Genomic DNA, 16,540 nt, shown 5'->3' on the forward strand with positions numbered 1-16,540 from the left:
CTTTGATGTCGTAGAGCTACTTGAACTATGGGCAGGGTTAGTGTTAACTATAAAGTGGAGTCACTACTGGATGAAGTTGTGAGCCAAAGACGAGACAGCAAGGGAGAGACATAGAACAGGAGAAAAGAAGGGTAGCAAATATATAGAGAAGAATTAGGCTACATTAAAGAGACAAGCCTGACATTGATTTTTGATGTTTGATTTAACTTGATACATAATATAGATACTCTACATACCAGATCTGCTAATTCAGGATGTGCTGAATGAGACACTTATAACATAGTTGTGAGCAAGAGACTTGCTAGTATGTTGCCATTTTAATAAATGACATCCCTATAATAAAGAATGGCCACAATACCAAGATTACTGTTGGCAATTTTTCTTCTTGCATTAAAAGTTTATGTTTAAAAACCACCAAAAAAAAAGTTACCATTATCAGATTATTTTTTAAAAGACATATCTGTACCTGTTGACTCAGTGCTATGAACTGAATACTGTCCTCCCCCCAAATTCATATGTTGAAACTTAATCCTCAGCATGATGGTATTAGGAGGTGGGACATTTAGGAAGTGATTAGGTCATGAGGGTGAAACCCCCATAAATAGAATTAGTGCCCTTATAAAAGGCACCTTAGAGAGCTCCCTCCACCCTTCCACCGTGTGAGGATACATCCAGAAGATGCCTGGTTGTGAACCAGAAGGTGAGCTCTCATCGAACACTCAATCTGCTGGCACCTTGATCTTGCATTTCCCAAGCTCCAAAACTGTGAGAAATAAATGTTTATTGTTTAAGCCACCCAATCTATGGTATCTTTGTTATAGTAGCCCTGTGGATTAAAACACCCAGAATTTCCTCCTTAGCAACCTAGCCTAAGGAGTTAATCGAAGATATAAATAATCTTTTATTTATAAGGGTGTTTATTACCACATGTGAAACAACCTCATTTTCCAAAAGCAGAGGTTTTATTAAATAAATTATGGTTCGAATTTTTGATATCTATGTAATAAAGTAGAAAAATATGCACAATATTAATACAAAAGATATAAATTTATATCTACAGTGTAACCTAATTTTATAACAAATATGTATATACAAAAGACCAGATGGAATAGTTTTGGGGTTTTTTTTGAGAATTTTTATGAGTTTATTTGAGCCAAACTGGCGATAATGCCAGGAGCAAAATCTCAAATGCTCTCAGATCATAGTGTTTTTAACAGTAGATTTCTTATAAGCTGATATGAATTTTATTTTGTATACTTTTCTATATTTTCCAAATTCCTTACAAGGGTGAATTACATTTATAATTAGGATAAGTTATTTTAAACAACAGTCTGTTCGGCTGCTACACACGTTTTTGTACAGTATCACTTGTACGCTATTGGTAAAAAGATGATGTAAATACAATTTATACATGATTTTTTCCCAGTCAGGGGGAGGGGGAGAGTAGAATCGAAGTATAAACTTCATGAGGAAAGAAAAAAATTATCAGCTTTGCTGTTGCACCGTTAGCAGGATTTCCTTGTTATTATCATAAGAGAAATAAATATAAACAAATTTAAGTATTAGCACTTACACACAGGATTCTTCCCCAGAGAGAGACAGTCAGACGAATGGCACTGTCTCATGTGTTCACCTTACTTCCACCTGTCCAGCTCCAGTGAAAGGGTTGCCAGCACATGGCCTCCATCATTTCTGAGAATTTTAAATGCCTACTGTAGCAACCTTCAGCCACAAAGGAGCCACTTGCCAGAGGAGCCACACCATCTTTAGAGGTACTAATAACAGTTTTTATTAGAGCTGTGGCTACTGTTCTAAAAATTTTTGAATGCCTTGTCCTCTATTTGCCCTATGAGTCTGTCATTTAGTGCCCTTTTCGCTGAATGTGAAGTTTTTCAGAGACATGTCACATAAAAACAGAAACATCTATATGTTGTGTTGATTGCCTTTGAATTATATTATCCCAATTTTTATTTCCTTTGCTGTGATAATTTGTTTTAAATAAACAATTTTTTACAAGGAGAAATGGAAAATATACCACCTTTCACATTAACGGAACAAAATTTCTCTTCAAGTGTTTACTTGAGTATAGACCCTGTTCTATTAAGACGATGACAAGACTATATGAACAATATGTGCTGCCGAAAAAATAAATAAATCATTTAGCTGCAGAATCCAATTCTTTTTTAGACCTATAATTATTTTATTGCCCAATCAGCAACCCAAAGGTGCACCAAGACTGGACTGATGAGTAATTAGCAGGTCTGTAAGCAGGTCTTTAAAGGGCATCAGGAAAGTTCTTCTACCCAAAGTGTCTATGTTGAAGGCTCTAAAAATTGCAAGAAGACATCCATACTATGAATCTTTTCCCTGTGTCTTTTTATAAAATAAAAGTGTAGGGAAACATCTGTTATCTGGACTCATTGAGAAATAAAATACTGGGATAATTTCTAAGTTAACAATATTTAACCAGTTATAATCCAATTTTAATTGAACTGTTTTATGTACAATGTTTCTTTAAAAAGATACCAGTAACCTGTCCCAGACTTGCAGTTATAAACATCAATCAATATGTATAGGAGTCTCAGTGTAGCTAGTGTTGGGCCTGGGGGTGGGGAGCAAGGCTGTGAAAGTCCCACAAGCTGCTGCAGTTTCGCTGGTGTGGCCTCAACAGAATACTGCCATCTAAAGACACCATCCTTGGACCATTTTTTTCCCTTAGGCCATTTCCTTACTGACTGTTTTTTCTCTGCAGCTTGCTGATCCCCCATTCTGGCTACAAGCCTCCCTCACCACTTCCTTTCACAGCTCTTATTCCTCCCTTCATTCAGTAACTATTTTTTAAACGTTTACTGTATGGCAGGAAGTAATCAGATTTCCCTCCTGCCCTATAAAAGATGCATTAAATTTTTCTGAGTTTCAAGATATTCTGTCACTTAATAACACAGATTGTACTACATCTTGAGCAAGGTGACCGATTAAGGGAATTCACTTTTGAGGATGTTGTGACTGAGCATTTAGTCAGGGGATTCGATGGAGAGACTGATGCTGAAGTAGTAAAAGGCAATGCCTCTGAGGACCAATGCAGCTTGATTTTTTAGTCCTGATTTGGGAAGGCCTATGCTTATTGAAAAATAACCAAAGCAGCAGTCATTACACGGGATGAGAGATTTTGAATTCATTCTGCATTACCTTTCTCCTGATAGTATCTTGAAAATTAGCTTTAATAAAAGTAGTGATAACACCAGGATGCTACTCTTTGCAAGTTATTCCATTTCTTTACAAGTTTGTCCTTTGGTATTTTTGTGGTGTCAGAATATTTATTGTAGATTTAACTTTATGTTCAGGCCTTGAGATAAGGAGAAGCTGTCCATTTGGGGAATGACTCAGGGCTGCTCAAAATCAAATTTCAATGGCTCAAGAGCCAAACCACATGAGAAGAACTTGGGCATGTTACATTCTGGTTTTAATTCATTTGGGAATGTTCTAATCAAAGTTATGAAACATACTGATTCAATCCAACATCTGATTAAAAGTGAATCTAACATCCTACTTGCGAAAGTCTCCATATTTCTGGTAAGCTGGGGGAGGAATCAGATATACACCTTCGGTGATATCATTGGCCTAAATATAAATTTTTCAAGTTTTTGCTTAGGATAATGAATGCTAAGAATGTAAGGACACCTGATGTATTCATTATACACAACTCAGTGTGTGGGTGGGGGCCATATGGTATTTCTCGTCCCTATTTACTTCACTTGTCTGATAACTGTTACACTTTAAAAATTGGTACCATGCCTCATTTCGTCAGTAATAGACATGGCTTTTTAAAAAGATGGGTGGATCTCTGATGGGGGAAAAAAAAAAAGAAGGGTGAAAATAGATGTAATATTTTAGGGGAACACTGATCCTAAGGAGATCTTGATTAATTAAATTTATATTTTAAAATCTGTTAATAAATGCTTTATACTTCAAAAATTGTTTAGTGAACTAGTTAGATAAGTTTTTTTTTTTTTTTAACATAGGGACAATATACTAAAATTAGGTCTTTTTAGCCATCTTTTAAAATTTTTTCTTTAATAAAACCTAACAGTAAGCATTAGTTTTCACCTTTATAAAAAGAGTGTTCTAGATTCTCAACATGGAAAAAAATAGCACAATTATAAAAATGTGCTTTTTCTTCCTCAATTACATGAATTTCAAGTGACATATACAGAAAGAATCATGCTTTTGTTTATGCATGTACCTTTTCTTTGACTTTTCTAGAGGTATAAACAGGAATGATATTGAAAGTATTTAACAATTAGTAGAGCAAAGTCACTAACGAAACAAAAGAGACCCCTGCTACATGTCCCCGGCACAAGCGTGCTGGGAGTTGCCAGCAGAACACGTGCTTAGAGACACGAATTACGATACACGATGTAACCATATGCTTAAGATGGGGGGTGTAGTCAACATTTACTTTTTTGTACTTAACTTTTACTGTAAGTGATTAAAATTGCATTATATCATTTCCTCAAGCCATACACATTAATACCAGGATCATTTGCTACTTTGGAGGAGCAATAAAACACTGTAATTAAAGTGTATGCTTTGAAGCTGAAAAAAATCAACATTAAATTCTTTGACGTAAATATTATTTATCTTTTAAAAACGGATAAAATTCAAACTGTTCCTCCCATTTCAAATATTTTGAGAAGGTGTTAAGGAGTCTTTTGAGAAGGTGTTAAGGAGTTTTTCCTGCATATAAGTTTTAGGTATACTTATGCATATCTGAATAAAAACACTTTTCAGTGCGCCTTTTCCTTACAATTCTGAAAGTAAAACATCTGGAATTAATTTAATATCTTTTGAAATACTGCCTTCTAAGATCAGTTTCAGAGAAGAGATGGGTGAATATTTGGATTGATACTGACTTTATTTGGATTAAAATATACCTCTAAATTATCGAAACAATTTTTCGAATCAATTCTGTGGCCACATAAGAGGGCCAAGGTGTCCCAAGTGGTTCCTTTTAAACTTTCCTATATTCCAGAGCCACCCAAGAGCACAGATGACAGTTTAAGAAACACTTTTTTTATGCTAGCCTGAAGGTAACAACAGAGAAAGCCTCACAATGAAGCCTTAAAATATCTTTTCAGTTAATTTGGGTTTTCCTTTGGAAATAACCAAGACTTTCAAACCGTAGCTCTTCAGAGCTGGCTGCGGGTATTCTGCCTCACAACTTGAAGTAATAAAATATCTAACTCTGTGTCAGAGATGCAGGAAGTTTCTTCCTGGCTTTTTTGGTCATAACTATTGTAATGTGAAAAAGAAATTAAGTCCTTAGGAGGAAAATGTCAATCACCTTTCCTAATCTTGCTGAGTAACTCACCAAATGAAATAGTTTGCCAAAAGTAATACAAATTATTGAGATATGATTGCTGAAAAGAAGGAATGAAAGAAATGACATCATTGAATCACATGTAAGATAAAGCATGACAGCCAAGAGTGTGGGAGATAAGAAATGCTTCCTAGGAAACCATTCACAACAATACTGAAGATTGTTACAGAAGAGAATGAAGAGCAACTCTATTCCCTGTGATTGGATTTAAGAGAAACAAAGCCAAAGGGATTTAGGGAGTGGCATAGATCAATACTTGGTACTGAGCCAATTGGTCAATAGTTTGGGAAAAAACATATAATCCAATCAATGTAGAACCTTACTACACATAACAGAGCAAAAGAAAACCCACATAGCTTACTACAAAAATTACTACAAAATCAAGCCACTTATCAAACTTTAAAAAGGAAAATATTTATGTGCTCTCTAGATAGAGAAGGGCTTCCTAAAATGTGCAATTGAAGATATGATAACACAAAAGACAAATAATTTGATTAAGCAAATATCAAGACTTGCCTATTTCAAAAATTCTTATAAACAAAGATGATAACAAATGTTATATCATGTTTCTCAATCATATAACAAAGGGTTCCTGTTCTTTAATTTATAGACTTTAAACTCTTCAATAAAAAACAATAACACACCAAAAAACAGAGCTGAAAGTAAAGTTCATTAAATGGAAAATACAAATGGCTAATAAACAAGTGAATAAAGTATTGTTTTATAAGCAATTAGAGAAGTAGAAATTAAAAAAACATTTTACACCATTACATTAGTTGGAAATTTAGTGATGAAAATACATAATGTTGATAATCAGGGTAGTATAGCAAGATAACTCCAATATGTTGCTGGCAAGATTATAAATTTGTTACAACCTTTCTGAAAAGAAATTTGACCATATATATTAGGAAGTTTAAAAAAATGTTAAAAATATCTATTGTTAATTCTCATTCTAAGTATCTATTATAAGGAAACAATCAGAAATGTGAACAAAGACTTATGATCACAAATGTTCACAATATCACTTACAATTTAAAAAACATTAGAAGTAAATGCCTACAAAATGGAAACTGATTGGATAGGTGAACATGTATTTAGACACATAATACACAGCAATTAAAATTATGTATATGAAGATCATGTAATGACATGAAATATGCTATGCCATATTTTGGCTAAGCAAAAAGAGTGGGATGTAAAATTACATATACAGCATGATTTTAATTTTATAGTGAAAACATGTTTAGAAATAAAAAATGTTCTTAAGTCTTAATAATAGATCATAAATGGTTTTATTCTGGTCATTATTTGACAGTGTTACAGGTAATTTTGTTAATATTTCTTTTTTGCATTTTTACACATTCTAAATCTTTAAGTATTAGATAATCAGAAAAAATCAAAACAGAAAGAAAGAAAAGAAGGTAGAAAGGTAAAAAAGAAAGAAAAGAAAAGAAAAGAAAAGAAAAGAAAGAAAAGAAAGAAAGAAAGAAAGAAAGAAAGAAAGAAAGAAAGAAAGAAAGAAAAGAAAGAAAGAAAGAAAGAAAAGGAAAGGAGGGAGGGAGGGAGGGACAGAGAGAATAAGATAAAATTTTGAGAAATAAAATAAAGAAGGTGCGGGGGGGAGGAAAAAAAGAAAAGGAAAAGAAAGAAAATGAATGAATGCATCCAGGCCTGAGAATTTACCTGCAATCTCCTTTCTTATGTTATGACTTGAAATACATCAAAATACTTTCCTGGACAATTATAATAATCTAATAATCTTGATTCGATAACAATTTCCCAATCTACATACTTTTTTTGCCTATTAAAACTATAGAAACATTGGCCTTAGCAAGATTAATTCTCAGTCAATTCTATTTCATCCAGACCCATTCTCTGTCACTGAAATAATTCTGTATTTTCTTTATTCCAGTGAGGTATGTACTTTTTTCCCCACAGGGCTACATGATCAATGGAGTATTCTGTGGACTACTTAATTAGACCTAAAAAGATATTCATCCATATACATCATGTACAAATTAAATAGAGCAAATTTGCAACCATGAATAGTCTTTTCATGTTCATTTGACTGTAGAATATTTCCCTGATTGAATACTTCCAATACCTAAGCACCAAAGTCAGAACCAAATTCCCCTCTTCTCACCAAAGTGCTTCCTCTACCTACTCAGTAACATAACGTCCTTCACTTTATAGCTGGGCATGTGATTTTAAATGCAAACATCTGTGTGATAGTTATAGCAATGGCTTCCATTTATAACAGGCAGCACATAACTGTTAGGATGCTTTCTGAGAACAGATTTCGAAAGGTGGAGGGAAAGAGAACAAGGGACTGAGTTTCTGAAGTGAGAGGGAAAAGGGTGTCTAGATGGGGGAAAACACCTGGCACATAAAATATAAAAACATTTACTGCACCGAATAGAGGCTGAGCTCATTAAAAAACCAAACCAGCTGCTTCATCATTTTAAACAGGGTTGGCTCCTTTAAGTAGGAAGTGATAGAAAATAGGGGAAAGATCTGAACAGTAGCATTATGAGTGGAGCATGTACCAATTTGCAATTCAAACATGTTATAGTAAAAAACAGTCCATAGGACAAAAGCTAATAAGCCTAATTTCAAAATATCTGGAATACTGAGGTACTAGAGTAACTATATTGAATAGCAGACTTTTAGGGCTTTAAACAAATTAGAGATGATCTTGTCTCATACTTCCACCTCTATTTTCTGAAACAGAAGCTAATTCCTAAAACGTTAAGTGCTTTACTCGACATCCCATAGCTAGTCAGTTAATCCAGTCTCAGTACCTTATAATAGGACTATTTCCTTATTTAAATAAAAGTGCAGTGCAGACACGATTGTTTTTGGCAAAAAAAAAAAAAAAGCAACAACAACAAAAAACCATTCTTGAAAATAACCTGGTACATACCACTGTATGGACTTGGTCAGAGGTACTTTGAATTTTCCCATTTACTTTGTTTATGCCTGACAAAAACAAGAGAAAATAACATTATTTTTATTCTTCTTGTTCTTAAATCAATTTTTACTACTCACTCTGAGGACAACTACAAATCCTGCTCTAACTCGGGCGTATTATTTTATTTACTATCATTTCAAACACTGATTCCAATGAAGTCTGAATGAAGAGATAGCAGGAAGAAAGCCCAGGAACCCCGAAAGTCTTTTTATGTTCACTCTAGTGGCCCAGCTTTCCATCTGAACATTTTTACACATTATTGGTTTTTGGCTCAGTTGGTGTTCATAGGTCAGAGATTAATATAAAATACTACAATTGCCAATGAATTGTTATCAATGGAGTCATCAAATATTTTTTTCACTTTAAAAAATACACTCATAAAAAAAGATTCTGAAATATCAATACTCAATAAATTCTGTTCACTTTTTGTTTTCTCAAATACTACAGGATTGGAATTAACAAGTCATATTACACAATAATAAAAAAATTTCATAATTAGAGAAAAAAGGAAAAAAGTACAGAAAGCTTACTAAACAGTTCTAGGTACTTACTTCCAACAATAGTCTTGTGATTAAAAATCTTACTCCAAATTCCACCTTCTACATTATCTTTCACTCCAAATTCATAAACCGTATTGGGCTTTAGATTTTCTACAATTGTTTCAGTGGCTGGGCAGAGTTGAAAAATCCACTTCTTTTCCTTATCCTTTTCCCTATAGCGAATTGTATAAAATCTGTTGAACAGAAATATGACACTTTAAAATCACAGGGAGATTTAGAATTTTTTTTCAAGTTTCTTAATACCTCATAGATTCTCATCTACTCCAAAGGCTATAATTGATATTAGCTTCTATTCCAATTCTTTTAAAAATTTAAGAGAACATTAAAAATATCTTAACATGTGCTTAAATTTGAATTTCTAATTGCAAGGTAGGGGACTTTGCACTAGCACAGTTATGGTCTGACAGAATTCAGACCTCTCAGGTCTATTATTGTTACTTTGCAAAATGAAAGTTGGAAAACTCTGGGTATTCTTCCCCCCGCCACCGCCCCCCCTGTTACGTGCATAGAGGAACATAGATGGAATTTTGTTAATACTTAATGTCGTAGTTTTATAACTGTGAATTTAAGCCCTTCGAAACTCTGGGTATTCTTTTTTTTTTTCCCCCCTGTTACGTGCACAGAGGAACATAGATGTAATTTTGTAAATACTTAACGTTGTAGTTTTATAGCTGGGAATTTAAGCCCTTCGTCCCATGGAAGTTGCATTAGAGGTAATATCATTCAATTTTGCAAAAGAGAAACCTGAAACTCTAAGATGCAACCAGGACTGCATTTCAAGAGTGAAGTTTTTCTTATTATTAAAAAAATAAAAAATCAGGCTAACAGCCAAGCTGTTAGCCACATCAAACAATGTAAATTCAAGATCACTGTTACATATTTGCTTAGGGCTTCATGATATTCAGACATATACATAGCAAAATAATGATAATCTCCACCACTATTTTTTTTGTACTTTTATCACATACTAGGTTTTACTTATATTTTTGTTACAACATCTTAAGTGGTAAAAGTTATTAATCCCACTTTACAAATGTGCAAATGGAGTTTTGGAAAGATCATTTAACTTGCCCAATGTCACCCAGCTAATGACTTTTACTAGTGTCAATGGCAGAACCAGGAGACAAAAATTCCTCTGGCTCTGCTCTAAACGCCTCACTAAGTGAGACAGCAGATCAGGAAAGGGGATTTTATCACAACCACGTACAGTAATGAGAATGAATAAGGTAGGGCTACATGTATCAATATGGATAGACTTTACAAACAAAATACTGAATGAAAATAGCAAATTACAAAATGATGCATATAGTTTCATGTCATTTATATAAATATCAAAACACTTACACAAAATATGTTACTACATATTGTTCCTGGTGTTGTAAAAGGATAACAAATACTGGAAGGGTACAACACTTGTGATAGTGCTTTGGCTCCCAATAAGCAGGTAGGGAGATAAATGGGATTAAAGGTAAAGATAACATATAAACTTTATGTGCTTTTTATTTTTAAGTAGATATTTAAAATAAATAGGACAAAATAACAGCTGTCATGTATGATGATGGAAACATAGGGGTTTGTCATGCTATTTTAGGTTCTTTTTGTGTGTTAAATTTTCTTTCAAAAATTTAGTACCTCTCTTCTACTCCCTACCCTAGCAAAATTAGATGGACTAAGATTCAGGTCAATTGCTTGTATGCAAAGCTTTAAAAAAATTACTCATTTACTCATGCTAAAAATGTTTATTGTGCACTCTCTAAGTACCAGGCACAGTTCTTGATGATACAGAAAGAATTACCAAGAATCTCTGGAAACAAGGGCCAGGAATGGATGTAAAATTGATGAGCTCATTGCAAAATAAAAACTAGGGGCCATTTATTCAAAAATTATTAAGAAGTTGAAGACAGAGTAGAGTATTAAATCAAGCATGGGTCATTTTAAATGGGGGACCCTGTACAAATACACTGGTTGCATGCCCATGAAGTCAGCAGAGAGTGTTTACAGTTTAATAAGTACAGAGAGGGAGGGAATGTTTTTATACATTCAACTTATATTTTTACTAGTCACAAACTACTGTACTGCTTGAAATCATTCATTAGCTTGCTTCTTTCCAGTAAAAACTGCTCTCCAGACCCCAGTACCCCCTTTCCAAAGTAGCAAAAGACAGAATAAGTGAACGAGGCTGCTCCAGCCAAAATACTAACTGCTACTGAAAAGAAATGTTATAGTACACTAATCCTTTGTCTTGTGAATTAAAACATCAACAGCCATTTACAAACACATTTCTTGACAAGTATAATGCATGGGATTTTTGTTGTCGGTGTTTTTTCCCTGCCCTGGCTATGACAAAACTTTACTGACATGTGGAGATGCTGAAATCAGTCCAGAAGGGCTATCACAGTTATAAATCTCTAGTTTGGATACATTTCTGAAATCTGGAATTGCTTGCATGATCCAGGGGGCCCACTGCTAACAGAATTACCAAAGGCCAGGTTCCAAGATTCCCAATAAGCTTGATTTTATGTCATCTTCCTAGGAATAAAGTGATACAGAAATGTTCTGTCCTAAGAACTTACTCATATATTAAAAAAAATCCAGCCTGTACATTTTTTTGGTTTTGATCACAAAGCCTTTTAAATATCCTCTCTCGTACTAAGTTTCTCAGGAAAAATAAATGTATAGGCAGCCAGTCCTTCTCCTTTGCTTTGGTCAGCTTACCCTCATCAACACTGGCTTACTAGATGATTATATAATATATGTAAGGTCTAAATTATGGAAGAGATAGTAAACGAGACTACTTAGCTATAAAGTTTCCTTGTAAAAGCAAAATATGGGCCTTATGATAATAAAGTGCTATACAACCTAGCACACAGTAGGTACTCCATAAATATTGCTGGAATGAATAGAATGGATATTTAAGTGCTCATAGGGTCATTCTAAATTTAGAATACAATTGTTCTAAATGGCCAATTATTCAATAACCATAATATACTGATTTAAGCCATTAGGTCTACAATTATATTTTGCAATGTGTCAGTGCATAGAGTTTTACTTACCAAAACTCATTGTTCCTATAGAATCAGTGCAAACTGAAGGAAAATATAATAAATGTTTACATTGTACATTTGCAGAGGGTATAAGATTTTTAAAATTTATTTCAGTTTATCCATATAATAAACTCAGAAACAAGCAGAGCAAGAATTACTATGAAAGAGAAAGAGAGGCTGGGAATTGTCTAAAGTCTGATAATCAGCGACAGAGTCAGGCAAATGGATAATATCTTTTGTGTTGTACTGGACTGCCATTCTACTGTGGTGCTTGGCAAAAGGAGATGAAAAAAGACGGGTAAAATGACCCAGAATACAAGAAGTTTACTCTTGTATTAGCATTATTTAAGGCTTTTTATCTTTTGTTTTATTGTGTATTCACCATAACATACCATCAGACTTCCCATTATTGTCTGAGAAAATCCAGGCTCAAACACTGATTCCATCTTTTTCTGTGGGTGTCTAAATTTAGGCACAAATGTATAGAGAGGCAATAAGTCTATTTAAAAAACACAGGTAGCAGCTTGTGAACGTCATCAGATCAGACCTCTGGAAAGCCTGATTCTAGCAATTTGGATTTTAAGAACGAGAACCTCTCATATCCTAATTAAATGGTAAGAAACTTTTGAGGGTAATGTTTGGTTCAATTGGCATTATTCTGTGCTTTGATTTCCCTGAAAGTCTCAATACTATCAATAATTGTTTTTATAACTTAAAGAAATCCATAGCTCCTCAAAATGTAGTAGACAAGGCAGGTAATGGTTTGACTTGGATATTTGTCAGCTGCAGATTAGCAGCAGGACTTCGGAGGAGTCTCTTTGCGCACTTATTCGTCATTTTCTCAATTGCGAAAGGGGGATTGGACTACATAATCTTTGCAATTATTTCTTTTTCTAAAAATGTATTCTAGCTACATATCAGACTTCCTATTCTAATAAAATACAAAGGCAGAACACAGGATAGAAACCCCATAAACAAAATTTGTGAGGTAACTGCCAGTGAATTATATTAAGCAAAAAAATTAAAGAATGTCAAAATAAATTTAGTCCTTTCACAAACTAGCCTGGCTTAATGTACATGGTTGGCCATTTTATGGGGTTGCCATACTTTTTTCGGCAATGCTTTTATTTCTGTGCAATTAGCTACTATTATATTTCCTAAAACATCTATTTCACATATTCTTTGCACTCTTCACATTAAAGGACACTTCCTGACCCCTCTTTGTCAATGTTCTTACTTCTTGCCTTACTGAGACTATAACTGCTGATAGAAATTCTGCCCTCTCTCCCTTTCTCTCTCTCTTTGCCCCTACTTGATTCCAGGGTTCTTGCTTGTTTTGAAAAATAAGAGTCTTGGTAACTTTATTCCCTTTCCTTATTCCATCCTTTCTCCAGCCTCTCTTGATTCTTCAAGGACCTTTCTTTGAGTCTAAAAGATGTTTGAATATTTTCCATTCTATCAAAATAAAAATAAAACTGATGCTTGCTTTTTACCCCTGCCACTATCTTTTAACATAAAATTTCTTGAAGGCAATTCTCCATGAATTTCATATCTACCTTAAAATCTACTCATCTTCTTTCTCAAATCTGTTCCAATTTTCGTTGAGTTCAGATTTCTTCTGCTTTCAAGTTTAGTTTATGTTTCCCTGCATGATCCCTCTTGTCCTTGTCACTTCTCTATTCCTAAGTAGCACTGAAGGGCCCAGTTAAGGTCCTTATTATCTTTGGACTCTTGCGATAATTTTCAAGCTGGTCAACCATGTCCAAAATGTCTTACTCACCTACTGCTGGCTAGCTTAAACTCAACGAAGAAAGAAGTTTCTAGTGATTTTAGTGCTATCTTAAATGGAATAGTTTGTCTGAAATGGCCATTCTAACATAAGGTAAATAATATCAAAAACAGCAACACTAAAAGCAAACACACAAGTACCATTTGAGTGCTCACTGCATGTCAGACACTATGTTAACATAGCCACATTTTACAGCATTATCTCATTTATTTCTGACAACCTTATTATATATTACCATTATTACCTTTATTGAAAACCAAGGTTTAAAGCATATAAGAAACCTGCCCAAGGCCACTTGTACCTTCAACATTCATGCTATGTTACCATCCCTGGAGATACTCACTGTGATCTCTAGATGGCAAATGTTACGGAGGAGGTTCAAGGGCTAAATGGACTGGCTAGATGATTTTTAAGGCTTGTTCTTGACATTCCTTTTGCTTATTATACATTTGTTGAGATCGACTATTTTAAAACATGATGACAGGTTCTTAATGAGATGGAAGATGAATGGGACACCATGCACAACTTCAAAATGAACTCACAATATAGTGAGAGAAGTAGATCTATATATGAATATAACTTAAAAAGGCAGGATGAAAGCAAAGAGTGCTGAGGGTGGCTAGGCATGGCATCTTGTAGCCTGAACTTGTAAACTGGCCAGGCTGCATTTTAAATCCCATCGCAGTATTGTGGTTTAAAGCAGGAGACCCTACGCAGGTCCCGGGAAAGCAGAGTAGTCGAAACTCAAACCTCATGTCAGGAACATGACTCATATATTCCTTGAGATAGAATCTTGGATAGAGTCTATGATTTCTTTTACCAGGAAGTGGGAAGCTGGTGGAGGTTCTTCAACAGGTGAATAAAGTTGAATAGTGATGAAGAAAGCTAGATTTATCAGCAGTGGAAGAATTAGAGAGAAACCAGAGAGAGGAATCTTAATATGCTGTAGTCCAGATTTGAAATAACAAAGGAATGAATCATGAAAGGAATCAGAAAGACGGGAAAAAGAGGAACAGATCAAAGTTATATTTCAATGAAAGAACTGATGAGACTAAACTCCATATGAGATATAGGTGCCAAGGAAAGTGTAAATAAAAATCAAAACTGAATTTTTGAACTTGAGAAGAGGGAAGCTAAAGTAATAGAAAAGGAGTTATTTTATTAATGTAGAAAATATAAATTTAGTATGAGTTGGAGGTTCTGACCACTATTATCTAGTCAATCTAATGACAATATTCCATGGGCAACTAAAATATAGTTTTAGAACTTTGGAAGTGGGTCATGGTCAGAGGTTCAGTATTGGAAGTCATGTATACCTTTGCCATTCCTACTGTTCTCTGTACAACAGCAACATTGGCAATTCCTGGGAGCTTTTAGAAATGCTATGGAATCAGAATCTGCATTTTAACAAGGTCTCCCACATAATTTACATGCACATTAAAGTTTGACAAGCACTGTTCTACATTGAAGTGACAGTTAAAGACGGGACATAGGTGAAGTAAGAAGGACACACAGATGAGAGACCGAAGGATAGAACTCTGTTCCATATTTGGGAGGCAGGATGACAAGTAAGCAGAAAAGAGGAAAAAGAAGGTAAGAGGAAAATCTAAATAAAAATGTAAAATAAAGAGTTTAAAAATGGGAGTACAGCCAACAATTCCACAGAGAGGTTTAAAAGGATAAGAACTGAGAAAACTCTACTGGATTTAGCAATTTATTGATCACAGATAATCACAAAGAGAAGTTGCAATGCAATGGTAGAAAAGATGGAAGACACGCAAGGGAATAAAGACAGTATGGGTGGTATAGAAATCAGAAATGTGACAGCGGATCACTCCGAAAAGTTTCGGAACTAAGAAAAGATATTAAAAAGTAGCTTGGAAGATATAACAGGATCAGCAGAAGATTCTGTTTTCAGTAGGGAATGCTTGGTTGCAAGCAAAAAGTCAGGGTGCCAATTGCAGCAAAGGGGTAATGCTAAAAGGATTATAGGATGTGGAAAGGATGTAATGATGAGCACTGCCTGAAATCAGAAATCTGTTTCTTGGAAAGAAGAGAGGGAGAGGTAAAAATAAATCTGGGATGAAGCAAGAGTAAGCTGATGGTGGATAGTCTAAATTTCCTCAGTATTGCAGAAGCTAGGATGGATTGGAGTGGGAAAAGAGCCATGAAAAGTAGCCAGAACGCAATTCCTGGGATCCAGGGTAAGGTGAGTGTCTGCGTTGGAATCACTGATGTGGAAATGGAGAGGTAGAAGATAAAGAGACTGATATAGCTACTTCTCAAAGGCAAAACCCATATAACTTGGGGGCTCATTAGTTATAGGAGATGAAAGATTAAAAAAAATGGCTAATGTTTCAAATTATGTTTCAAATTATGGGAGAATTATGGTACTTCAGAAAGTAATGACAAGTGAGGTAATATTTCAAGAAAAAAGGATGAGTTCAATATTGTCATGTTAAGTTTCAAGTAATGGTAAGATATAAAAGTAAAAATGCTGACATTTCACTGTTCATTCATTCAACATATATTTACTGAAAGCCTACTATGCATTCATCGCTAGCCCAGGGACTGGTGAGATAATGATGGTTAAGATACACATAGTTCCCATCCTCACGGAACTTAAAATTTTACTTGGCAAGACAAATGGGTAACAAAGCGTTGAGCTCAATCAAGTGAGAATATTTGCTTCTTAAAAACTTGGAGAGAAACAAAAAGTCAACAGCCTTCTCTGGACCAGTGAGAAAGGAGGGTCTTCATTCTATATCGAGAGTAAATAATTATAATATGAAAGTG

At 34.5% G+C, this 16,540-nt stretch overlaps 1 protein-coding gene across 35 annotated transcripts in view; it reads right to left on the bottom strand.

The window, feature by feature from the left end:
* ABI3BP (ABI family member 3 binding protein) overlaps positions 1 to 16,540 on the bottom strand; it is a 232,156-nt gene that overhangs the window by 125,201 nt on the left and 90,415 nt on the right. For all 35 annotated transcript variants that reach the window (XM_039856992.1, XM_039856985.1, XM_039857007.1 and 32 more), the window contains exons 5-6: positions 8,903 to 9,084; positions 8,304 to 8,359 (exon numbers count right to left, since the gene is read on the bottom strand). In XM_039856992.1, coding sequence (XP_039712926.1) covers positions 8,304 to 8,359; positions 8,903 to 9,084 — 238 coding nt within the window. The remainder of the gene's footprint in view (positions 1 to 8,303; positions 8,360 to 8,902; positions 9,085 to 16,540) is intronic.

This window comes from Pteropus medius, unplaced genomic scaffold, assembly GCF_902729225.1.
Source record: "Pteropus medius unplaced genomic scaffold, Ma_sr-lr_union100, whole genome shotgun sequence".
Lineage (NCBI taxonomy): Eukaryota > Metazoa > Chordata > Mammalia > Chiroptera > Pteropodidae > Pteropus > Pteropus medius.